A 25,410-nucleotide genomic window follows, 5' to 3' on the forward strand; every position below is an offset into this window, starting at 1 on the left:
TGGATATTTGATTCAGAAATATTTGATATGATAGAGTTACTGGTGAGAAAGAAGTCAATGCGGGAATACGATCGGTGGACTGGTGAGAAAAAAGAATATTCTTTAACGTTAGGATGCTGTGTACGCCAACTATCGCCAAGACCAAAATCACTCATGAACTGTTTTATGGTTTCTGCAGATTTCCAGATACGTGTATTGTCTGAACTGTTAAATCTATCTATTGTAGGGTCTAGAACTGTGTTGAAATCACCTGCTATTATGACTGGGCAGTTAGAAAAGTTTGAAATGGTGGAAAAAAATGTCTGAAAGAAAGATGGGTCATCTATGTTTGGGCCGTATAAATTGCCAATTGTAACTGGGCTATTATTAATTGAGATGTTTATGATAATGAAACGTCCCTCGGGGTCTATAATTGTAGTGTTATGAACAAATGAGATTTTTTTACTTATTAAAATGCATACTCCTCTCTGTTTTGTGTTGTAGTGAGCCGAGAATAAATGACTGTACTTTGATGATTTAATTTTGTTATGATCAGATTCTGATAGATGTGTTTCTTGCAGAAGGCATATGTCGGCTTGTAGTTTGTTTAGATGATTCAAAACTTTAATCCTCTTTGTCTGAGAGCCAAGACCACGAACGTTCCAGGTTACAAAATTGATAGTTGACATGTTTTAATAGAGAGTGAACAGAAATAAATATTAATGTGTGGGCCTGTTAGTACTGTATATGTATAAATGTGTGTGTATGTATTTGAAAGGATACAGCAGTACATATGTGTGTGTGTATAACAGTGCAATGTTGTTGGCAAACTGACAAAACTACAGATACATAATTGACAGAATGTACACAGCAGGACAACACTAACAAAACAAAAACCATTAAATACAAACATAAGGTGGAATATGGGAGGGGGGCACGAGACCTAGGTGCAAAAACAAGATCACATCTTATATATTAGAGAGAGAGAGAGAGAGAGAGATTGTCCTAATGAGAGTTATCGGGAGTGAAATGTTCAGAAAAGCCAGGGAGTAATGTCCTTATCGCGATATAGTTGCCCATCTATGTATAATTTGTCCACTGTAATGATTGCTCTTTTTCCTTCATTTATTTTCTGTTTTCGGATTGGGAAAAGTTGCTTTCGACGGTCGAGAATGTCCTTTGGGTATTGTTCGTTGAGTCCATAGTTTGTTCCTTTAAGTTGTCTGCCTTGTCTCTGAACCAGTTCTTTGTGTTTGTAGTGTTCGAATTTTGCGATGATCGGTCGTGGTCTATTGTTGTTGTTTTGAGATCTGATACGGTGAACACGGTGAAAGGTGATGATCTGTACAGATTCGGCTGGTAATTTGAGTTGTTTTATCATAAAGTCCTTTAGTGATTTCTCGGGGTCGTCTGGAGTTTGTTCCGGGATGCCTGTGAAGATTAAATTGTCCCTCATGCTGCGCGTTTGCAAATCCAAAATGTTTTCTTTCATGATTTTGTTTTCTGCGGCGACGGAGGTGAGTTGATTGGTAAGTGCGTGAACTGAATCCTTTAAGAAGTGATTTTCTTTAGTGAGAGTGTCTATCTGTTCTTGGCTGAATTCTAAACTGTGCCGCAATTCCTGGAGATCCTTGTGTATGACTTCAATCAGTGCGATCCTGGTGTCAAGTCCGGAAAGTTTATTTTCGATGGAGAATAGAATGTCGCTTACCTCAGTGCAGCACGGCGGTTTAGGTGATGTGGATGGTGTTTTGCTTGGACTGGAAGGTGAATCGGGACGAGGTCTCTTGGAGATTGGAGTGGGGTTACCTTTGCTTTTTTTGTTGTGATCTGGTTTGTCCCTATTCATGGTGCAGCAGAGTGTGTTGTAGTGTGCGTCGATATACTCCTCGAGATAATCCAGGTTGTAAAACAGTATAGTCCAGTTTTGAATCGAGTTGAAAGAATTTATGAAAAGACGAGAGAAAGAAGGATGTTTACAATCTAGCAGACGGGAGCCGCCATCTTAGATCACGCACCAGGTCTCGTGGGTTCTCGCGTTACTCAGCCATCACTGCAATGTCTTCCGAGGACATTGTTACGTGTATGTGCAATGCATTCTTAAAACTCAGATCTGTTTAGAAACTGTCAGACTGGTTACACGATCAATCTCGTGCTTAAAAATGAGCGCCGAATGCAATATTCTTATTTCAAAGGCAAGCCGTTCATTAAGCATTCCTTCTGGAAATCAAGCCACATACAAATAAAATTGTGCTCTTTTGTCAGTCACTTCAGTTTTTATGCTCTTTAAAATTGTGAGAACGCTGCTTATTTGCATACTTAATTTGCATGCATTAATTCTCTCTTTATTTCTGTCTCTCCCGCTCGTACAATCTCACTCTGTCTGTCTCGCTCTCACTTTATCTCCCTTGTTCTCTTCACTGCTCTTTCTCTCTCTGTGTGTAGTTGACCTACCTGCCCCAGCCTTGGGGGAACTGCCGCTCCACCAGTGAGCAGATGATCCCAGGTTACGATACCTACAGTATCAGCGCCTGCCGCCTGCGCTGCGAGACTCTTGAGGTTCAGCGTGTGTGCAAATGCAGGATGGTGCACATGCCGGGTAACGCTACACCGCTGCATTCATTTCCCACTCAACCTAATCAGCACGCTAATGTATTCTGCTAATTGCTAAAATACTAAATGAATAAACTCTTCTCATCTAATTTGCTCCAGGCAGTGGAGCCGAAAGCTTAATGCAAGTCTCTAAATTAACTTACTGTCTAGTCACACAATACGAGGAGCTGGGGTAGTTCATTTGGCATTTGGAGGGAAAATTCAGACGATCGCAATCCGACAGCAATGATGAACCTGGACCCACTGATTCATTACATTCCACTCGAAGCAGCTGACAAACGAAAAGCAAATACATATATATTCTCTTATGAAAAGCGACGACGTATAGCCTGGTGGACTTTCTCTGTCCCCAGAAACCTCTTTTCTAATTAACTCCACCACACCTGAGTTGTTATCAGTGTGGCTTTTCAGAGAGCATGTGGCTGTTGGTGGCCGGGCTCTAATGGAAGCTCTGCTTCTCTGCTTTTCTCCTTTAATGTTCCTAAATCAATCTCCCATAATGCAAATTGAAAAGAGAGACTGTTCCAAAAGCGTTAACTCAAAGGCCATTTTCTCTTAGGTGCCATATGTTTTTCCTCGATCCGTTCGCTCTTTTGATGGATTCGGGTGGCGAGTTGGACCTCCTGCGGTATTGTGTGTCGATGCGGATTGGGTTTTAAAGACTTTATAAGTGTGCCTTTGGGAAGGGTTTGGATCGGTCCATTTTGGGTGCAATTAGGCCTAGACTGATGGTCATGAGGGAGGCGTGGTGAAAGCGAACCCATCTCCCTCGGTCACACGCTGCCTTCCATCATTTTAGGATGAATAACAAAGCAGAGGCGCGCTGTCTCTTTCTCTGCCACTCACGCTTTTTCATCCTTGGCTGGCGGTGAAATAACAGCAATCATTTTGCCCGTGATTGATCAGTCATTATGTATTTTGTTTCTCAGGAGATGCCGATATCTGTACTCCCAGCAATATCAAATGTGTGGACAAAGCACTTGGTAAGCAAGCACTTTTCATTTTTGCTAACGCCCTGGAGTGTAATACCTCTGGAGGTAGTGGGCACGAATAATTAAATCCCAGATAAACAGATGTTTCTGTGCGTGGTCTGGGGTGGGAGACACAGGATTACTCAGTCAGTCCGTGGAGGAGAATCAGCGCTTTGACATCCCTTACAGAGCTGGAGATCCCTGCAGTGCATTACCCTCTGATACCCTCACGCCGTTATCGCCCGCTGTAGGTGTCTTGTTCCACTGATTTTATGACACTCGTAAATGGAGCGGCTTATGAAAAGTTGATGATGAGAGATATATCGGTACAATTGTGATAGTCCTCATCTAATAAGCCAGAAATGTAATTATCTCCACAGTCCAAAGGAAACCCGACCCCGTTTAATGGGTGGTTGAACTAAATCCAGATATGTCTTGAAAGAATGGACTGTACTACCATTCACTGGATTGATTTATTCAAATATTCAATCTCAAATATCGGTAACACTTTATTTTAGGGTCTCTCTTATTAGCATGCATATTACTAGAATATTAGCCATTTATTAGTAGTAATTAAGCACATATTAATGCCTTATTCTACATGACCTTATTCTACATCCCTAATCCTACCCAAAACCTAAATTGAACAACTACCTTACTAACTATTAATAAGCAGCAAATTAGGAGTTTATTGAGGGAAAAGTCGTAGTTAATAGTGTATAAGTGTTCCCTATTCTAAAGTGTTACCAAAATATCTACTATGATAGGTTACTTTAATTGTTTATTTTCTGATATGTATCACAAGCATAACAACACAACAGCCTATTAACACATAAAACAATTTGATCTAAAAGCATTGAGTTTCATATATAACTTCAAAAATAAACACAGATTCAGATTAAGTTTAAATCAGTAAGATTTTCTTAATGAAATACGTTTATTCATCAAGGATGCATTTAATTAATCAGAAGTGAAAGTAAATACTGTTACAAAAGATTTTGGTTTCAAAGCTGTTTTTTATACTTTCTATTTATCAAAAAATACTGGAAGAAATGTGTCACGGTTTCTTCGAAAAATATTAAGCAACACAACTGTTTTCAACACTGATAATAATACATGTTTCTTGAACACCAAATCAGCAAATTAGAGTAATACCTGCTGAAAATGTAGCTTCGCCTTCACAAGAATAAATACATTTAATAAAAATATATATTACAATTATAATATATAATATTTTTTAATTTCATATTTATTTTCTTTCTTTTTATTGTTTATGAAATAAATGCTGCTTTGGTCAGCGTAGAGATTGTTTCAGAAACGTTGGAACATATTTCAGACCACAAACATTTGAATGGTAGTTATACTGTATATACTTAATATGCACTCCATATGAAACATGTTGATAGAGATATACAGCTTAATTTCTATATATAAGGCTATTTATCAAGACACACCTAAATAACTTCTATATAGCTTTTAGGGTGCCTAGAGACTTTTTAAAAGGGTAGTTGAACTTTAAATTATGAGAAGCTTGATAAATTTCACAGTAGCTTCCCCAAAACTGCAACATCTGCATAATGTAATTCAAATAGGTGATGTCATGGCATGTCTACTAAATTGTGTTCTAAAAAAAGGGAATTAATGTGTGTATTCTGTGTACACTCTGCCAAATTTATAAGCATGAGTGTATGTGTGTGTGTGTGTGCTCTCTTCTGGATGCCCTTCAGAAACCAAATTAAATCTGAACAACATGCTGAGTGTGTTTCAAGCATCTATGGATGATTATTTAGCACTGGTGTTATCTCTCCACATTAGTTTGATGAATGAAGAATGGCTGTGCAGGTGTGGACTGGAGCACCTGCTCTCACACACACACACACACACACACATCTGTCTGCTGCTCTAAACTGACGTGTGTGTCCTCTTCGCAGCACTGCTACAGACAAGTTCAGGTGACACATGCTTGTGTGAAACTCCCTGTAGCCTGACGCGTTATGGTAAAGAGCTGTCCATGGTTAAAATCCCCAGCAAAGGCTCAGCTCGCTACCTATCTAGAAAATACGACAAGACTGAAGACTACATCAGGTGTGACAACCAACCTTTCCACCTTCAGAATAGTTAGAAACAGAGTCTGATTCTGAAAATATATGATTTACACATAAATGTTTTATTGTCCTTTTGTTTTAGAGATAACTTCCTTGTTTTGGACATTTTCTTTGAAGCTCTAAATTATGAAACAATAGAACAGAAAAAAGCATATGACGTTGCCGGATTATTAGGTGGGTCTCTCTTCATTTTATCATAAAGTAATTTTCAGTGCACCTAAACCTAAGCATTTCTGATCTTAAATTAATATTTAATTAATATGAAATTTCTTAATGCACGTTCCTGGTCTTAATTGAGAACAGTTTAGTGGTGCACAGAGTTCCAAAAAAAACTAAATGTTTGTCTAAATGTAATTTTGTATAATTTTATTAAATAAGAACTTGTTCTTTCTCATAAATGACTTCAAATCATTTCAGGCCACACAGGCTATGGGATCACCACAAATCTTATTATTCTAGTACTATTTATATACCATTATAGTATTTATTAATATTTAGATTTTTCATTTGTTTTTCATATTTGTATTTAGCTTTGATTTATTTGTATTTCATTTTTAGTTTTAGTCATTTTAATACTTCAACTTTTAAGTTCATTTAAGATTTTAGCTTTATTCCAGGTAAAAAAAACAAACAAACAAACAAAAAAATCATTTTTAATACTTTTAGTTAACAATAACAGTCAGAAATATGGCACATGAAAGAAGATGTGTTTTAAATGACAATTTATGTTGAAGAAAATCGTTCTTATTCGTGTTTTATTCCAGGGGACATTGGCGGGCAGATGGGTCTTTTTATAGGAGCCAGTGTTCTCACCATCTTGGAGATTCTGGATTATGTATATGAGGTAAGTGTGCATTGTTTTGCCCCCCTTTTCCAATTCCACATCCATTCATTTTAACCAATAGCTCTTCTCCTGCAGTGTTATTTTTTTACATTGTGAGCAGTATTTCCCATAAGAGGCGATAAGACCGGACCTCTGAGCTGAGCAGCAGAATTGCTGATGCTGCTAAACTCTGTTTATAGCCCTCATTTGTCCTACTTTCCCTGCTGCCCTCTTCACCCTGACTCTCCCTCACTTTCCTAGGTGATCAAACACAAGTTGGAGCGTTTGCTCGGGTCACAAAGAGATGACAAAAAGCAAACCCAGCAGCAGCAACAGGCCAGCACAGTCGCCACAGTAAAGCTGGAGGAAATGAAAGCTAAGGTGAGCCACATGCTAATCTCTGGAGCGTTAGTGTTAGGATGCAGCACAGATCAACTCTGTGAATAGGAACAAAGCCCAGAGGGAAATATAACACCAGCAGCAGGATATTGAGCTATGATTGGGATGCCAGGCTGTCTGCTTAGACCAGGATTGAATCAAATCTCTCTTGTTCTTATTGCAATCCGATCTTCTGTTCATGGAAGAAGAACACAGTTGTTGGCAGAGCAGACTGTATTCATGAGAAACGGAGTATGCTCAAAACTAATTCGATTCAGCACATGGCCAGTGGGTCCTGACCCAAGATTGTTCAATCGTTATAAAGTTGCCAGTTTCAGCTCTAAAATCTGAATCTTACTGAAGCCAGAGTAAAATAGCCGAGATATAGGCTATACTGACCTGTGACCTTCAGTTCTATATTAATGAACGTCCTTTGTAGTATGCTGAACAATGTTGTTTTTTGGAATGCCACACATACATTGTTTTTGCTATCTGTCAGAAATCACTGAATGAGCTCTGTGAAATCACACCTATCTGCAACAACCTTAGGTTCTGTCAAAAAATGAAGAGTTTTGTCACTGTACCATAATAAAAACTCACAAAACTCGTAATTTTAGGATTAATCTTAAGAGAATAAAACATAATATGATATTATTAGTTAAAAATGCATGGTACTAAATCATGATACTGTTTCCACCGTTTTATAGATGCAGTAAGCCACTCAAGGCGGTGCATAACAGTGAGTTTACCATGGTTAAAGGGGATAAACCATCGTAACACTCAGCCTCGAGTGGATTTTCACTTTATCACAACACAGATTAAACAATGAGTCACAGCCTTAGTCATAAGAGACGTTTTATTTCCCAACCTAACAGTGTGTAAGGAGTTGAAGTATCCTTGCAGAATCCCGACTGACATTCTTTGTTCCTGTCAGGATTCTGGCGAGATGAGCCGGAGCCACTCGGAGGGAGCTTACGCTAACACCATCCTCCCAAATCACCATCACCACCACCGAGTGTTCGAAGACTTTGCCTGCTAGGAAGACTCGTCTGGCGGGTCTAGTGCTGTTGACGTCTACAGAAAGAGTTCTCTCAGTGCTGAAAGTGGGCTCAATGAAAGACCCTCAAATCTCAGCGCTAATTCTCTCGCTGTCACCAGTTAAAGCTACAGCCAAAGCCGAACTCTAAACCCTCGCTTCTAGGCACGGATCGGACAGGAGATTCTCTGAACTCCTGTCCTTCTCGCCCACCCTGTCCTATTATTGCAGGAAGTGACATCAGTGGCAACTCTACGATTTCTACACTGAATACCTTGGACTATATCAAGGCATAGACTGCATGACATCTAGAGCCACTGTATACTCCAGATCCTGTCCATTACTTTCTTACTTTATATTTTGTCAGCTGTTAGAGTTTTATTCGGTGAGTTCTCATCTTGTGAAATAATATAATTCAGATTAATCTACAAATGTAAATGATGTATTTGAATCATGGCTATCAACCCTTAGGCTCCAGAGCGTAAGAGAAATAACTTTACTCTGGTATACTGAAATCATGGGGACGGTGTAGAGTAGTTTGTGTTTCAGGAAAGTAATACGCATCCATCTCTACCGGATATGTCTGGTAAATATTTCCTTCATCTCAAATGGTTTATGATTAAGTTAACTTAAAGTATATTGAATAATCCCAAAAATTTTGTAATGTTATTTATAGAGCTGTAACGTGTGAGTGGTAATGGGTGTCATTAGCAGTAACAACATAATCTTCTGTGAGGCTACTTCCCAACGGAGAGCCAAATGATGTGTACAGTAAAGCCCACCAGAGCCATCGCGGTAACCATATGGAAAAGGTTGGTTTCGTCCATCCATCCATCAGCTGATGGATCCACTCTCCCAGACCTCCCAAAAGTGTTGAATAAAACAGACCTTATGTTCCTAGTTTCACTTTTGAGTCCAGCGGTCCCACAGAGAATGATAAATAAACCGGGTTTGCTCAGCACACTCGCAAAGTATGAGAAATCTGATGCACCGCAGCGTATGGCTTCATGTCGACGAGTTTTTTCTCAGGGTTCTTAGCTGTGAAATGTCTAGCGGTCTCTTTGACAAAAGGCCAGATGTGCAAAGCATTTCAATCAGAAACCACCGGCTTTTCTGTGTGCGAAATTCAGCAAGAACTGACATTCAATGACAATTCAAAGACGAAAAACTTTTCCATTTTAACTACAGTCCTAATAGTGTAAATGCCGGTATTGAATTGGTGGTTTTAAATATGGCTAAAATTACTGTAAGTCAACCGTGTAGCACCCCTAACTTTTTTTTTTTTTTAAATGCATTACTTTGTAATCAGACATTTCAGGTGCAGTTCTTGTATAATGTCTGATGGTTTTATTAGCCTAATGGGTGTTTTAATTTACTATGATGTGTGTAAGACTTCATTGTTTAAAGATTGTGCTATTAAAATGAGCAGAAATCATATATATATACAAATAAATTATTTATATATCTTATATAACATTGCACACATATATGCATATTTATTCATATATATTGTGCTAAATTTGACCATTTAGCACTAATTTTCTGGACTTATTTTCTTTTGTTTACCTACATTCACAAACTACAGGATTCTTTTACACAGCTGTGTATCCTCTATAGATTAGTTCCTCTCTGAGAGATTTTGCATTTTCATATCTTCTGGAGTGCATCTCATATTTGGATGTCATATGAAAAACATGCCACATATATTCCATCCATATAAAAGTAATCATGGCTGATCTGGGCTTTTAATATTCATAAAACTGTATCACAGTGGCATTTTAAAGGTTCCCAGTCAGAGTTTTGATGGCACACTGAGCTGGTTATGCATAATTATACAGTTTACTGTCATAAATAACTGTGCTGTCAGCAGTGAAAGCAGAAGAACTGACATACCAGTGCATGTTCAGGAATTGCACTGGAACAAATCACTCAGATTTGATTTGGCATTATCTGTCAACCTCATGCACTCATGCACAGTTGTATATTTCTGCATTTGTGGCCTATCTTACCTGTGCAGAAGGAATTGCTCCAAATGTTGAAATGCAATTTCATGTGCACTACTCACAGGACTTTACAAAAGGACTATCTTTCATAGCCCTCGCCATTAGTGTGGATAGTATTTTCTATAAAGCACATGGCAGGGATTCTGTGCAATCCAAAAGGCAGATCTGCTTAAGGAGGAGGATTTAAATGCTACTAATTAAACATTTCTCCAAACTGAGGTCAGTGTTGCACCATTGTCGAGCAATTAACACAGCTATCTTTTCCAAAATAGATTGCATCTATTCATGATTTCTTACAAATTACATCATTTCCTTGAAATACAATGGGTGGAAGATTATGAGAGAGAAATAGAAGAGAAAGTAGGAAGCGGAAAGGGAAAAGAGAGCAATATCGAAGGCACAGCAGGAACAACTGTAGCAACTTGTGGTTTGGGACAATGTCCAATTCCACCATGTAGCGCTGGTGCGTGAGTGGATTAAAAATCACCCACATTTTGTTATAGAGTTTCTTCCAGTTTTTAAATTCTGTTGAGGAGTAATTCATCTGGGGATGGAAAGAGTTTTCGAACACAACTTCTATGACCCTGCTGAAAAAACTACAATAGAATCATCAAAAAAAAAAAAAATCTAAAGGTTTCCACTACAAACATAATACAAACCATCAACTTTTAACTATTAAAAAAAATTTGTTTGTTTTTTGTAGTGTGTTTCGGGACATATTCCATTAGGATGTATTGGTTTTAACAAGGCCCCAATAGAAGGTGACTAATTACCAGTAGAGTTTCCATTACAGTTTCCATTATAACCAACACAATTCCCATTATAACCAGTAAAACCATTACAAATTTTGTGACGATGTCTACTGTTTTTTTTTTTTTTCAGCAGGGAAAGTAACTGGATTTAAATGGACTTAATATTTACACCTTTTTTTTCTTAAATCTATAATTTGGAATGCATTACCAGTGTTTTATTACGATTCTTCAGTTTTTGTACAGCGCTGGCGTTTGGATGGCTGCATTAGTTGTTCTAAATACTGAGTTTAGTTTGTAGGGAAAAAAAGGAAAATTAATCCGGAAAACTGTAATATCCCTTCATCTGATATTATTTCCTCTTCATATGTCAGTTCCATTCTGGTCCAAATGGTGCATTCTATGTGTGTATTTTTAAAACTGTGCTACGGTGCTTTAACTTTGACTTGCTGTTCTTTTCCACCCGCCTTTGCCGGACCACCATTTAGCTCCGAGAGGGGGCCATAAAACGAGGCACTGAAGCAGCATATAGCGCAAACAGACTGTTGAGATTTCCACACGATTAAAGGCATCAAGACTAATCAGGCTAATTACCCATTACGCTCCAGAACATAATGGACTGTATACCAGACTACAGACAACACATAATACAGTTTATACAAAGGTCTGCTGTTATGGCCGTGGTTTCTGGTTTCTGTACATTTTATAAATGTAACAATGGTACATACTGGAGTCCAAAAATAAAATCTTGATAAATGAATCATTTCGGTTCTGGTCACTCCACACCATGTGCTTTCTGATGGTTTATGATTCCACTGAGGATGCTGGAAATCTTCAAGGAATGTTCTGAGTTCAGTATAACTTAAACTCTTGACAGCATCCATGGCAAGCTGTCAGTTACCATATCAAATTATGTTGACTTGTCCTTTTAATTTATAAAAATAAGAAAAAAGGTAAAATGTTGTTAAAATTACTTAAGGCTAAAATAATACTTGAGACAACTTCACAGCTTAACATGCATTTCTTTATTTAGAACCATGTCTCATGAGAAAACACAACTATTTTACAATGTGGAGATTTCATATTAATATCCAAGTGGATGCTGCACACTGGTGGTGGTTGAGGAGAGACCCCCCCCCCCCCCCCCCCACATGATTGTCAAGTGCTTTGGGTGTACGGCAATACACAATAAAGCGCTATATAAATGCATCATTCATTAATTTCCTCCATTGTGATTAAAAAACAAAACAAAACATGAATGTCCACCTTAAACCTAACCATTAGTGGGGCATAAATCAAAATTAAATGGGTCAAAATGATAAAGACAAGCCGCAAAAGTATTAAAAACAAAACAAGTTGAATCTAAAAGATAGAGTATAATACAAAATGTAATGAAATATTGATCAAAAGTTCCCACAATGGAGTTAATATCATAGATTTCACCTACAAAGTCCAAAATGAAGCAGTTTTAAATACTTGTTGAAGGGATAGTTCAGGAAAAAATGAAAAGCTGTCATCATTTACTCGCCCTCATTTCGCTCTAAACCTGTATGACATAATTTCCTGTAAAACACAAAAATATATTTTGTAGAACGCTGGTAACCAAACAGTTCTGATGTCCATTGACTTCTGTTTTATGAACAACAGACAGTCTTTTATGTTCCACAGAAGAAATTAAGTCATAGGTTATACTTTATTTAAGGTTCAATTCTCCCTATTAACAAACCATTAACTAAGAATTGTGCCTCAGACTCCTAATGTGCTGCTTATTAATAGTTAGTAAGGTAGTTGTTAACTTTAGGTGTTGGGTAGGATTAGGGATGTAGAATATGTGCTTTATAAGCACTAATAAACAGCCAATATGTTAATAATAGACATACTAATAAGCAACTCAATAGTGAGAATTGGTACTGAAGTTTTACAGTAAATTATTTCATTTTACGTTTATATTAGTGCCGTCAAACGATTAATCGCATCTAAAATAAAAGTTTTTGTTTACATAATATACGTGTGTGTATTGTGTATATGTATTATGTATATATAAATACACACACATACAGCATACATTTTGAAAATATTTACATGTACATATTTATATAATTTATATCATATATAAATATATAAACGTAAAAAAAAATTCTTAAATATATACATGCATGTGTTTATATTTATATATACATAATATACATGTGTGTACTGCTTATATTGTAAATGAGAGTGTTTTGCTGAATCTCTAAGAGTCTGCCACCCACTACAGCAATTAGAGAGAGAGAGAAAAAAACTATTCCTGTTAGATATCAAATCTTTTACTGCTGATGTGTTTTAAACATCTTTTGTGCTCAAGACCAGCATCCCACTGATAATGATGTACCACAATGTCTGGAGTGACAATAATGCAAGTTATTGTTGGACGTAAATTGTTATATAAGTGAGCTGCTGTGGAAACGTTAGGCTGGAATAAAACTCCAGTGATGTAAAAATGAGTGGTGTATAATTAGATGCTGCTGACTTCAGCTGCCTGGTGCTTATATGGGTTCACTCTGTGCCCGAAGGCAGTGTGTGTGTGGTTCAGGGCTCTAAAAGAGAGGACATATAAATAGAGGTCAAAACTTACAGCATCTCATTGAGACTGATGTTGAAATCTAGAACCTATTGGGCTTGATTTGTAACATTTGATTTGTGCTGCAGTAACAGTCACAGAAAAATATATGGGCTTAACTGTCTTATTGGTTGATTGACCTGACAATAAATATGAAATGCAATATAAAAAGTATCAAGAAGTGGCCTGATGAAAGTAATGGAGAAAAGAGGCAAGCGCTCATGTTCATCTGAGCCCTAATATAAAGTCTTTATTAAACATTTTGTACAATAATATTAAAACAAAATACAACAGATTTATAAAGAATATTTATAGTGAACAAAAAAGGTGAGGTTAAGAAACAGTCCTGTGAAAGTATACCTATCCGAGAATATCCCACGCTCCTTTGCTGACCCCTAAAGGCCAGTAGCGGCTTTAATCTGTGCTCTTTTTGTTTTGTGATGCTGCATGTGTCATTTTAAAATATACAAAACCTATTTCACAGCTCTTCTACGCAAAATCATTTGACATCCAGCATCATGATATTGTGTAACACAAGTCCCTTTTGTAAGATGTTGTCAGTGTACTGCATTTAGATTATGATTAAATAAAAAAACTTCAACACAACACTAAGTAAATACAGTAAACACGTACCAAGAAATAAGGACAGACAAAAAAAAAGAAAAAAAAAATAGATACAGGCTTTATACACTCACTTTGCAAAACAAAAACTAATCTGAATTATCTTATATAACGTTACGAAAAACACATTATGTTTTGTGAAGTGTTTGGAATGGTACGTAATACAGGCTCTCTGTAGTGCATCTTCAGAAATGTGTTCAATAGATGTGTTTAACTCATCTGGAGTGTTTCCATCAGCAGGCTCAATACTACACCATCTGAACAGTATTGCACTAGCATTGCACTCCTCTCTCTGGTAGACAGCACAGGAACTAACTCGAACCATATAATGCATCCTATAATCTTTCATGAACAGAATGAAATGCTTTGACAGGCGTATTGTGTGATATGCAAGACAGACTTGCAATGAAAGTATTAGTGCAAAAGTTAACTTGTTTCATCAGAAAAATCTCTTTGAGGCAGTTTCAATGGTAAAAATATTTATATGCAGGTTTTTGCATCTGTGTTCTGCTGTACAGAATTCAAGCATAAATTATATACAGTATTTGGACAAAATAGTGTTTGAAACTGTCTTGATGTTCGTTTTTGGCACTAATGGTCAATAAGACAACGATTTTACCTTGTTCAAAGCATCCTTAGATTTAACAAGCTAGCATTAGAGGGTTAATAAATTTGAGTGTGAACTGACTGAAGCATTTCAGCAATAATAAACCCATTGTTAGAATCTGGATTCGGTTCCTTCATACAACAAAAACCCTGTTACATTAAACAAACATTAAAACTCTTTTAAACAAATCTGCTTGAGCAAAAGTGTCTGAGATGTTATGAAAGGACAGCATATTTTTGAAGGCACGGCGATTTAGATATGTTACGGTAGTGATCATTTCAACAGCTAACAGCTGCTTGCTTTAAGAGCCAACCTAAACCAATCTGCTCCAAAGAGAAAGATAGCAAATCATAAATCTCCTGTTGTCACAAAAATCTGCTATTTTTTTTAAATAGATTTCAAATGTGTTTAGTCTTTTGGTACCGACAGCATTTTTGATTGCCTGTGACTCCACAGACCGGCTACTGGTAAAGCATCAGCCCAATGGACAACAAAAAAACGTTTATCGCCTCTCGATCATCTCCATAGCTTCAGGGTTTGGTTTTAAGTACTGTTGCCCTGTTCCTGTTCAAACAGCAGCATGGCGAGCTGAGAGCGTGATCCGAGGCTGTCCAGGGTGCTCTGCAAGCACCTCTGGTAGATATCTTCACTAAGACGAGGATTACACGGCTGGTAGCTGTATTTCTGATGCAGGGCCGGCTCCACTGCTCGGAAAACATGGAGGCCAGAGTATTTGACGAACATGTCATATATATCCAGGTTCTCCAGGATCTCCTCGTTCTCCTGGACATCCGAAGACATGCGTGTCCGAGTCGCCATGTAGTCAGAGTTGTAGAAACATGCTTCGGCGAATGAACTGCGATCAAAGAGGCCGGACTCTTTGACCAAATCCATGGCGTTGGGAAGAGACTGGCTATGATAAGCAATGTCGGGGTTGTAGTATTGGAAATGGATGGGAAAAAACACCTGCCAGTTGTTGATGGAGTTCATCCGACAGCGATTGAGGAACTCCGAGCTGATGCTGGTTTTCACAGTGGCGATGAAGAACAACGTGTCAACCGGGTGCTTCTTGGAGATGATGTCCATAACTTTGATTTGAGAGGGACTTTCGCTTTTAACACTGATCCAGGGGATTTTGACCGAAGGATACCGATGCTCGTAAGCACCGATTTGCGCTTTGATGCTGGCGAAGATGTCATTCTGGCTGACTTGTTGGGCCTCAATTGTATTGTAGATAAAGAGAAAGGTCAAGATGGCATTCTCACTGGTTTCAAATGCATTTGTGGCATACACTTCCAAAAACTGCTGAACGTGCTCTCGGTCTTGAAGAGTGACGGGGAGGATGATATGGACTCGAGTTGCTTCAGTAACATAAGGCATGGGGATGATCTCGATACGACTGAGAGGCCTGACCAGGTGGACCCTCTTGGTGATAGAGCGACTGTGTCCTTTCTGGTTAACCACCTCCAGCTGGAGGTCCAGGGTGTACTCCATCCCTCTGGTGGGGTCAAAGCGCCTGTATCCATTAATAAGCTGCTGCTTCTTCAGGTGCAGAACGGGCTTGTACTTCTTATTCAGCTCACCCATCGCCGTCTCAATGACGTCGGCTACGTCCAGTTTATCAATTCCACGGAGCTCGCATTTCGGAGAGCCATCGCTGCAGGAGTACACCTGATCCTCGGTGAAGTAATCCCACCGAAGGACCTCGAAACGTGTCTTTGGTTCAAAGGGTGGATTGATTCCAACTGGCCACAAGGAACTACGGTTGCCCTCGAAAGCCACCACACTCACATTTTTTATTTCCGCCTGTTAAAAAAGTAGAGAACAAGGTGTGGGATATGATTAATATTTGATGAGCAGGTTATTACCTCCATTTGAAAATGCACATTACCATAACACTTGAAAGTGCTAGCAATTTTACACACCCTTACAAAAAGCCCATAATGAATCACAGTACTCAAAAGGTCAAGGGAAAAAGCATTTCTTCTCAGTTTGGCTCCAGTAGTAGTCAGCACAGGTTTAGTATAAGGGTACCTGCAGTTTCTCGATCTCCTCGTATGTCTTCTGCAGCTCGATCTCAGTGAAGTGTTTGTGAAGTCTGTACATCTGCTCGGGATCAGACACTGGGTGGACGGTCAATGCATTCTTAAATTGCACATTATGTTCTTTACTAGGGTCAGAATTTTTTCCCATTTCATAATAATAATACTTCTGCCCCTGAAAAAAAATGTAAAAAGTATGATTAGTGAAACGTCTTCATTTTTTACATTTGGATGACTTTTGCTGTCATCTAGTACTTACTTAAAAGGAATAAAATGCTCACTTAAAGGGACCCAAAAATTTAATTTCTGTCTTCTCCTACTTAAGTTTCTTTTTTTGAACACAAAAGCAGATATTTTGAAGAATGTTGGTAACCAAACAGTTGACGGTAGCCATTGACTTTCATATTATTTTTTTCAATTGCACCATTAAAATGATTGTTATTTTTTATTTTGAACTTATATAGACAAAACATTTTTTATCGGTTGCCAGTCATAATGTAAATACAAGTACTGGCTTATCTGTATCAGCCAGAATTCAAATACTGGTGCATTCCTTTAGAAATCAATGTTTAGCTGAGGTTCTTGATCTCTTCTGAATGCTGGCTCCAGGATGCAACAATTGATGTTTAAGGAAAGTAAATGCTTCCACTTTTGGCCCTGCAGGAGTACTGCTCCATAAAAGGATGTAGGAGGCACTACAATGATGTGTTGAGAGACAGGAGGTGCTTTGACGGCAAAGGCAGAGGTGGATTTAAAACTGGATGAAATGCCAAAATGGAGACAGTACATCATGTTTAGTGTGTCTGATCCACGGTCTCTCTCCCCAGTAGCTCCACACTGACATCCAGACATCTAATGCTTCTCTGATGGATTAATAGAGGGCTCAGTACCTGTTTCAAGAACAGATTAACCGGAGGACCCCAGACCCCTCCAAACAAAAGTGTGACATACGGCTCAGTCTGTAAAGGTGAGATTCAATTTTGAGGTGCGATTCTGTCTGGGCTAAAGGTGCCAAAGCTCAATAGCATGGTTACAGAGCAGGCAAACAAAAAGTTGTTATTGCTAACTTGTCTAAAATTCTCGTGCTTAGTTGTGATGAATTAATTTTAAAAGATGCATGCATCTGCTTGAGTTGAGTCTGAAATGTGTACGGCAGTAACTTCGGTCAGGTTTTCTTCTAAAAGTTCTAGTTTCCAAAGTCCAGTACAAATTTTAGCAGGTGTTTATACGAGCTAAATGAAAGACCACTGTAGGAAATGATAGCCTCGGAAATTATACCATAAGAGATTTTCAGAACTACTTAAACCACAAAAAAGAGAAAGTGTGTGGTCTATGTAAAGACTGCATTGAAGGCATTTAGTCCATTTCTGGGCAAAAGACACATCCCTCATTTTATATCTAGATCTATAATTTATACAGTTCAAACAGACAAAGAATTGAATACACCAAAAAATGTCCTGCATTAAAAAATAATTTTGATATTTCTGTGTGGGATTTAAAGTCAAAGAGCATGCATACAGATATCAATATCTAGCAGTGTACCTATAATTTAAGGCATTTGTAGTAAACACTGGCAGAAAAGCCATACTAACCCACTGCATTTAGAAACCATATACATTCATGTAATGAAACTATTACAAAGTACCCAAAAATAAATGATTCCCAAAAGCACATGAAAAAATCTTTATCATGCTTCACATTTCCTGTAGTCCTTTATAACTCCAGTAGAAGAAACAAGCCAGTGCTGAACACTATCTAGGTGTGCAGTGGCCAGTGGGGTGCAGACACTAAGCACCTGAGCCGATTAGACCCCAGTCAGAGAAAAGTGAATCTAATCTGATCAAGCTATTAAAAGAACAAGAGAAAACACTAAGCCACAATTTGCACAGTCACATAAACAAGCCTAAAAAAAGTTATATTTTTAAAAAGTGAATGTCAACATTTATAAGACTGTATATATTAAGTAGAACTTGTCTTGTATTTAATAATTATTTTTAAATTGTCTGGTTCCGTGGAAAGGAGTAAACTAGTGTGAGAGATGTTTAGGGATGTCCAGACATTTTTGCTAGAAAACTGATGAATTCTTGCCTTTTTTTACTTTTAAAGCTTGTGTATATTTTAGACTCTTTCTTGCTTACGCACTGCCGAATTCCCAGACAGGCTCTGGGCAAACAGGGATCTGTGGATGCAGAAACAAAGCCGCTGACTTACATCACCTCTAACCCAGAGAGAGAAAGACAGGAGAACTAAGAGCTTTGAGATCCAACCTCTGTCTACGGCAGTCAGAAGAGACAGACTGCAAAATGTAAAAGGTATTTCAGGTGAGAAAGGCTATGATGCCATATTAGCATTGAAAAAAACCATTCCAAACGAGTGCTGTTTTGTACTGTTTCTGTACTTGAAGAGCAACGTGTCTTGAATGAAATTCCAGCAGTTACTTGCAGTGAGTGTAAAGAATAGAGCTGAAACTTCAGACTAAGGCAGCAGACTGGAGACCTTCCCTTTAATTGCTGAGAGCAGCAGCATATTTCAAAGGAGACATCTGAATCTCGTCTTTGATTGTTGTATATGTATGCTGGTGAGTTGAAAGGCCGTGAGATTTAGTTTCATCAAGAATAAGGCCCACGCAGTAAGAGTGAGACACACTACTAGAATAAAGCTGTCTGTCATCAAACACCGCAGGTTTACCACTGGGAGTCTGACTCTCTTTCAATCAAGGCCACAGAGATGGAAATTACAGACACTGATAGCTCATTCAAATAATCTGCAGTTGAAAATATGTCAAGCATTTTTTTCCACACAAAAGCATTTCCAATAACACCAATCTCACATTCACAGACATTTATCTACCAAACATAATTATGAGTATTATGTGTGGAACTAAAACAAAGATAATACTCCTCGTAAAATGCCCTACACTCTTAAAAATAAAGGTGCTTCAAAAGGTTCTTCAAGCGATGCCATGGAAAAGAACCATCTCTTCCTTACCTTTTTATAATCTGAAGAACCTTCTTTCACCAGCTTTTGTGAGACAGAAAGGTTCTTCAGATGTTAAAGGTTCTTTATGGAACCATTTCGACCAAAAGGTTCTTCTATGGCATCGTGAAGCACCTTTATTTTTAAGAGTGTAAACACTTTCTTCTTTTATGATTAGTGTATGATGTGCCAAGAAATATGTCATTGAGTTAATGCACTTTTGATTTTAGTGAAACTACAACAAAAATGTGTCTTTTTAAAATGTCATGTATAAATGCTTTAGAGTGAAATTGGACCAGACAGGTTTTGGTGAAGTCTGACTAATAGAGCTGGATAATGAGATTGTAGCTCAGCTTCCAGGATGTAAACATGTTAATCGACCTCAGCGATGCGCACTTGCTCTGAAAAACAGAGGTGATGTGCGGTGTGTATTTAATCTTTTAAATATATTTGATTATACACTGTCATGTATTTTTGGAGAGAAAGACTGTAGATCAACAGCTGTACCTTGATTATAATTGCACAATGTAAACATACTTATTGATTTAAGCCTTTTTTATTATTATTTAAACAAGACAGAACAGGAAACAAGATAAAACAAATGATGTAAAGAAGGGGACAGGATCAGAAATGATGCAAGATGACCTCAAACTTGCAGCTAAACCTGTTGGAGTGTCTTAACAGCGTTGCATGCTGTTTTACGTACATAGTGTCATGATTAAGACAGGGTCACCGGTCTGGAGCTACTCTAAGTTTATTTTTGAAAGAAATCGACTATTTTATTCTTAATTGATCAAAACTAACAATGAAGACATTTATAATCTTACAAAAGATTATTATTTCATATAAATGCTGTTCTTTTCAACTCTCTATTCATCAAAGAATCCTAAAAAATGCATCACGATTTTCACAAAAATAAGCAGCGCACGTTATCAACATCAATAATAATAAGAAATGCTTCTTGAGCAGTAAGAGCATATTAGAATGTATTCTGAAAGATCATGAGACCGGAGTAATGCCTGCTGAAAATTCAGCTTTGCCATCACATTAATATATTAAAATAGAAAACGGTTATTTTATTTCATAACAATATTTAACATTGTATTTTTTAATCTAATAAATGCAGTGTTGGTGAGCATAAGAGTTCTTTCAAAAACATTAAAAAATTTGGTAACACTTTACAATAAGGTGTCATTTATTAACATGAATGTATTAACTAACATGAACAATGCAATTATTACAATTTCACATATTACACGCATTCATGTTTGTTAATATTAGTTAATAAAAATACAGTTGTTCATTGTTAGTTCACAGTGCATTAACTAATGTTAACAAACACAACTTGTGATTTTAATAATGCATTAGTAAATGCTGAAATTAACATTAAATGAGATTATTAAATGCTGTAGAAGTATTGTTCATTCTTAGTTCATGTTTACTAATGTTATTTTTATTGTAAAGTGACCCCAAATTTGTGTGTAGAATTGTTTTGTGTGTATTGTGTAGATCACAATACAATATATTTTTGCCCAGATATAGATTTCATGGAATATGAAGATTTTCCCAAGGTAGAGTGAAACTATTTACATATTTGTTAATTCCACTGAATGCAGGACTTATCTCACCTCAAATTCTTCCACGCAGTTGGTCTCAGCGTAGTCAATGATGCATCGCCCAAGCCACTCGTCATGTCTGGCGCTGAGGATGTCGTTCCTGCAGTTCTCCAGGAAGGGCTGGAGCTTTAGCAGAAGACTGCGGGACAGCAGGTATCCAAAACCCCCATAGCAATACCTCCCCTTCATCTCACCTCCGATGAACTCTTCTGGGCTGCCCATATACAGCACCCGGTCCATACTCAAGTGCTCCACCAGAGCCTTGATACGATCCGCCTGCGTGTACGTGTCGTCCTGGGCGAGGTAGAACCAGTCGTACTCGGTGATGTAGTGTTCTAGAATGTACTTGATGGTCTGGAACATGTTCCAGATGAGGCGTTCATCACCGTGGGTGACCACGACCATCCCGTGGGGTATCTTGCGGCTTCGCGTACCAGTGAAGAACACAACATTGTCCAGATGATGGCTGATGGTGCGGTTGATGGCCACACCTAGAGTGTTGATGGTGTTTTTGGAGGTGAGTATTCCCACGAAAAGACGCTCTCGGATTCCCAGCTCTGTGCTGATGTATTTCGCCCTGTGGAAACAAACAGATCACTACAATTTACAACTCATGATTGTGCAACTCAGGACTGCAACTTTGTCATTGAGATGTTTAACCACACAGCTACATGGAAGCCTCTTTCCACATCAGAGTAAAAAAAGGTCATTTATGGGATACAGTTTTTAAAAGGTGAAAACAAATGGCCATATTGTGAGATTAAACTTAAACTTTCAATTGCAAGTTATAAAGATACAATTATCATTTATACGGTCACAATTATGAAAAATAGTTGCATTAAATATACAAACAAACTAAAAATAGTACTACTATTCCAATTATATACTATGTATACACATTACAATATAGCTACATTTACATTAAATTAAACAAGACGGAATAAAATGAAATATAATTATTTGATGAAAATGTTAAAGGAAATTAGAAATGTTTCTGAAACTGCTAAAACTAACCCTGAAATAAATTAAAGCTATATAGAGAAAAAAATGACAAAACGTTACTCAAATTAAAAGTGAGAATTTAAAAGTAAAAGCTATAATAATAATAAATACTATAAAAGTGTATAAATATTATAAAAAACAGATTGAACCCACAATTGCAATTACAAGAAATAATGTGAGATATAAAGATGCAATTTTGAGATATTTGCATTTGCAATTATATAAAAAAAAAATTGCAACAATGAGAAATAACAATTGTTATAACATAATTATTTTTCGTAGGCAGAAATTGTGGGTGTGAGCCTGAAAACAGGAATTTTGGATAAATTTAGCAGTCAACTATCAGGAACCAGTGCCTGGAGGAAGAGGTTAGTATGAGGTCAACGTGAACCTAACTGATAACCAAAGACAACTGACCCTCTCGTGTTATGGGATTAGTTAACTATAGTCTCTAACCTTCCTAATTTACCTGTTACTGAAATAGAGAAATGAGCACCATGGGAGCCACCCGTAAGGCCTACAGAGTTCCCAATGGGACATATTAAATGAAGCAGATCGTGGGAAAGAAAAAGAAAAACCATACAGTTACAGTATAAGCCTGCCTCAGGCGTTTCATCTAATTCCCACGAAACAATACTGAAATACCTCTCAGTGCTTGTGAAAGGACACATAAGAGTCATTGCAAAATTCTCTGAATAGCAAAAGCAAATATTTGATTTATCTGTAATTGTCAAAGCCTAGACCACCAGCAGTGAAGCGTAGAGGTTTGAGTCACGTTAGTAGAAGTTAAAACCAAACTCAAAGCTTTTCCAGTAAGAGTAGTATTTTAGTTTTGATTAATAAAGTAAGGTTTGTATTTCCACTGGCTGAAAACAAAGTGATCCTAACTAAATAAGTCACTCATCTTGTCAAGATTGCATTAATATAAGTGTGTGTCAGTTGCTACTAATATGAATAATGTAAACATTTGTGGGTTAATTAGGACAAAATGCAACATTTTGAGGAAGTCAACATAAGCATGAGTGACTTCCCACACAATTAGCAAGACATAAAACAGACATAGCAGAAGTAAACGCCGGATGTGTTTTTGTGTGGTTCTTTTATGGTTTTTACTAGTTAATCATTAGAGAAATGTTCACAGACAGAGAACCTTGTATGACTTCTATCACAGCTTTGTTCATAATAATAATTACTGTAATTATACAGTGTCCTAAATTTGGCCTATTTTAGATTTAATCATCTATCTATGAAGCTATTTTGAATCCCCAACAGAGGTCTTGATTGTCTTTTAGGGACACTTCTTGGAGAACTTCAGTATAAACACAACGGTGTTTTAAAATTAAAAAATGCGCATCAATTTAGGTTTGAACTAATTACAGGATTTGATTTAGAATATAACCACGGTATAAAAGACAGATGGAGCAGTCTAAGTGGCTTGTCTACCTGAAAAGTTTCTTGGGCTGAGACTGTTTGACTGGTTTATATGGGATTATTCTCGGCTGGAAATCCTCCTCCTCACCATCACTCCCAGTGGAAATAGAGTTGGGTCTCCGAGCTCCTTTCAGACTTCCATCCTGGGATAACATGATTCCTTCATCTGCTATGGTATTAATATCACAGCTCTCCTCTACCCAGCTCACACTCAGCAAACTCAGAGTAAATCCCAGAGAGATGCCGATAATAACCGGGCCGACTGGCCTTAACAGACCGATCAACACAGAAAACCTCATTGTGCTCCGACTACTGGTGCCGTACACACCTCCTGTGAGCGCGACCTTCTGAACAGAGCAGACACATGAAGAAAGCGTTTCGATTGCTAACGGAAATGCATTGGACGTCTTCCTTTCCTGCAACAGTATCACCTTCCTCAAAATTATTGAGGCATTCGTACGTGTCAGTGGCTCTGTCGCTCCGCCCACAGGAAGTCGAGCGCCCCGCCCACAAGATCAAACGTCATTACAGAGAGCCGGGACAGCCCATAATGGGCGGGGTTATGGGCAGAGCGGCTCGTTTGAAATCCTGATGTCTCTTTATAATGACATTTGATCTTTAATGCTAAGCGGTCCCTTTGAAAAGCCGATGAAAATTCAAAATGGTAACTTAAACAGAATCTCGGTCGCAGTGCCTCTTAAACAAACATAATTATTGTATATGTTCTGTCATGAGCTCGGTATCGATCATGTTTACTTGTACCCTTTAATCATGAATAATATTTTTCCACTAGAGGACGGTGTGGGCTCATATTTGACCATACGCTGTTATACGTAAAATAAATATAATATAAAAAAAATGTAATAAACAGCATAACTAAACTAAATAAAACAAACCAAGAAGAAATAAGAGAAAAAAGAATAAAAAATGCCACTTTTTCTTACCTACCAATGATGGTTATAATAAAAATAAAGGCTCATTATTATTTTTGTTGGCATTGGGGTACTCATCTTAGTGCCATAATGTCCTGATGATATTTAAAAGCAATTATTAGACCTGTTTCAAGCAATGACGAACGGAATTGCAATGGAACATTAAGCATTTTTTATTTTCATAAATACATTGACATTTGAGGTTTCTAATAGGATGCTTAGTTTTGTCTGTAAAATAAATAAATAGATAAAAATGCATCCTCACCAGTGTCAAGATTGTGTCATAGCATGAGTTGCTTCAACTCTATTGAAAAGTATTTTCAGGTCTTTTCTGTTATGCAATAATTAACATAATAATTACATATATAATGAGGGCATGAACATTTACTTACAGTTTTTCTCAGTCGCTTTGGTACATTTCTCGAATCATTCTTGACATTTGCAAAACAGTAAGTGCATTTCTCAAAACAACTCGTACAAATAGCACAACACCATGGATTACCTGCAAAAGCCAGTCTCTTGCTCAAAATACTTAGTTCATCTCTCAAAAATAAATATCTGCATCAATGAACATGTCAGTGCCATCTAATGACAAGTCCTTGTGTGATTGAGTACGGATAAGACAGTCGAATTGCTTAGTCATGTTGTCAATATAACAGTACTCTGGAGGGATGTTCTGATGTAAACTATGGCTACAGTTTGGATGACAGTTACTGTGCTGCAATGCAGAAGGCTGCACTTCTTATGTATGCCATATTTCCTTTCAAAAGTACAAATTTACACATTACTGTATTTGGGATATTGATTGAAAGAGACTGTTTCAAAATGTTTGAATTATTGAGGATATGGTCGATCTCCCAATTTTTATCTGCACCCTTCAGTCATTGTAAGGCCATGTTTGACAACATTATTTGATCTGATATGCAC

General features: G+C 37.5%; 2 protein-coding genes across 2 annotated transcripts in view; one reads left to right on the plus strand and one right to left on the minus strand.

Moving 5' to 3' along the window:
• The window catches only part of asic4a (acid-sensing (proton-gated) ion channel family member 4a), an 81,072-nt gene extending 71,733 nt beyond the window's left edge, over nucleotides 1-9,339 (plus strand). The window contains exons 4-10 of the mRNA XM_079429239.1: nucleotides 2,425-2,578; nucleotides 3,522-3,575; nucleotides 5,495-5,648; nucleotides 5,751-5,842; nucleotides 6,433-6,512; nucleotides 6,753-6,872; nucleotides 7,804-9,339. Coding sequence (XP_079285365.1) covers nucleotides 2,425-2,578; nucleotides 3,522-3,575; nucleotides 5,495-5,648; nucleotides 5,751-5,842; nucleotides 6,433-6,512; nucleotides 6,753-6,872; nucleotides 7,804-7,908 — 759 coding nt within the window. The 3' untranslated portion in view covers nucleotides 7,909-9,339. The remainder of the gene's footprint in view (nucleotides 1-2,424; nucleotides 2,579-3,521; nucleotides 3,576-5,494; nucleotides 5,649-5,750; nucleotides 5,843-6,432; nucleotides 6,513-6,752; nucleotides 6,873-7,803) is intronic.
• A 4,143-nt stretch (nucleotides 9,340-13,482) lies between these two features.
• chpfa (chondroitin polymerizing factor a) lies at nucleotides 13,483-24,041 on the minus strand. Its single transcript, XM_079428320.1, has 4 exons — nucleotides 23,564-24,041; nucleotides 21,131-21,695; nucleotides 16,519-16,701; nucleotides 13,483-16,290 (listed from the first exon to the last, which is right to left on the minus strand). Exons 1-4 carry the CDS (start codon nucleotides 23,848-23,850, stop codon nucleotides 15,028-15,030), a joined length of 2,298 nt encoding a protein of 765 aa, XP_079284446.1. The 5' UTR covers nucleotides 23,851-24,041; the 3' UTR covers nucleotides 13,483-15,027.
• Nucleotides 24,042-25,410: the final 1,369 nt, after the last annotated feature.

This window comes from Barbus barbus, assembly GCF_936440315.1.
Source record: "Barbus barbus genome assembly, chromosome: 11".
In the NCBI taxonomy this organism is placed as follows: Eukaryota; Metazoa; Chordata; class Actinopteri; order Cypriniformes; family Cyprinidae; genus Barbus; species Barbus barbus.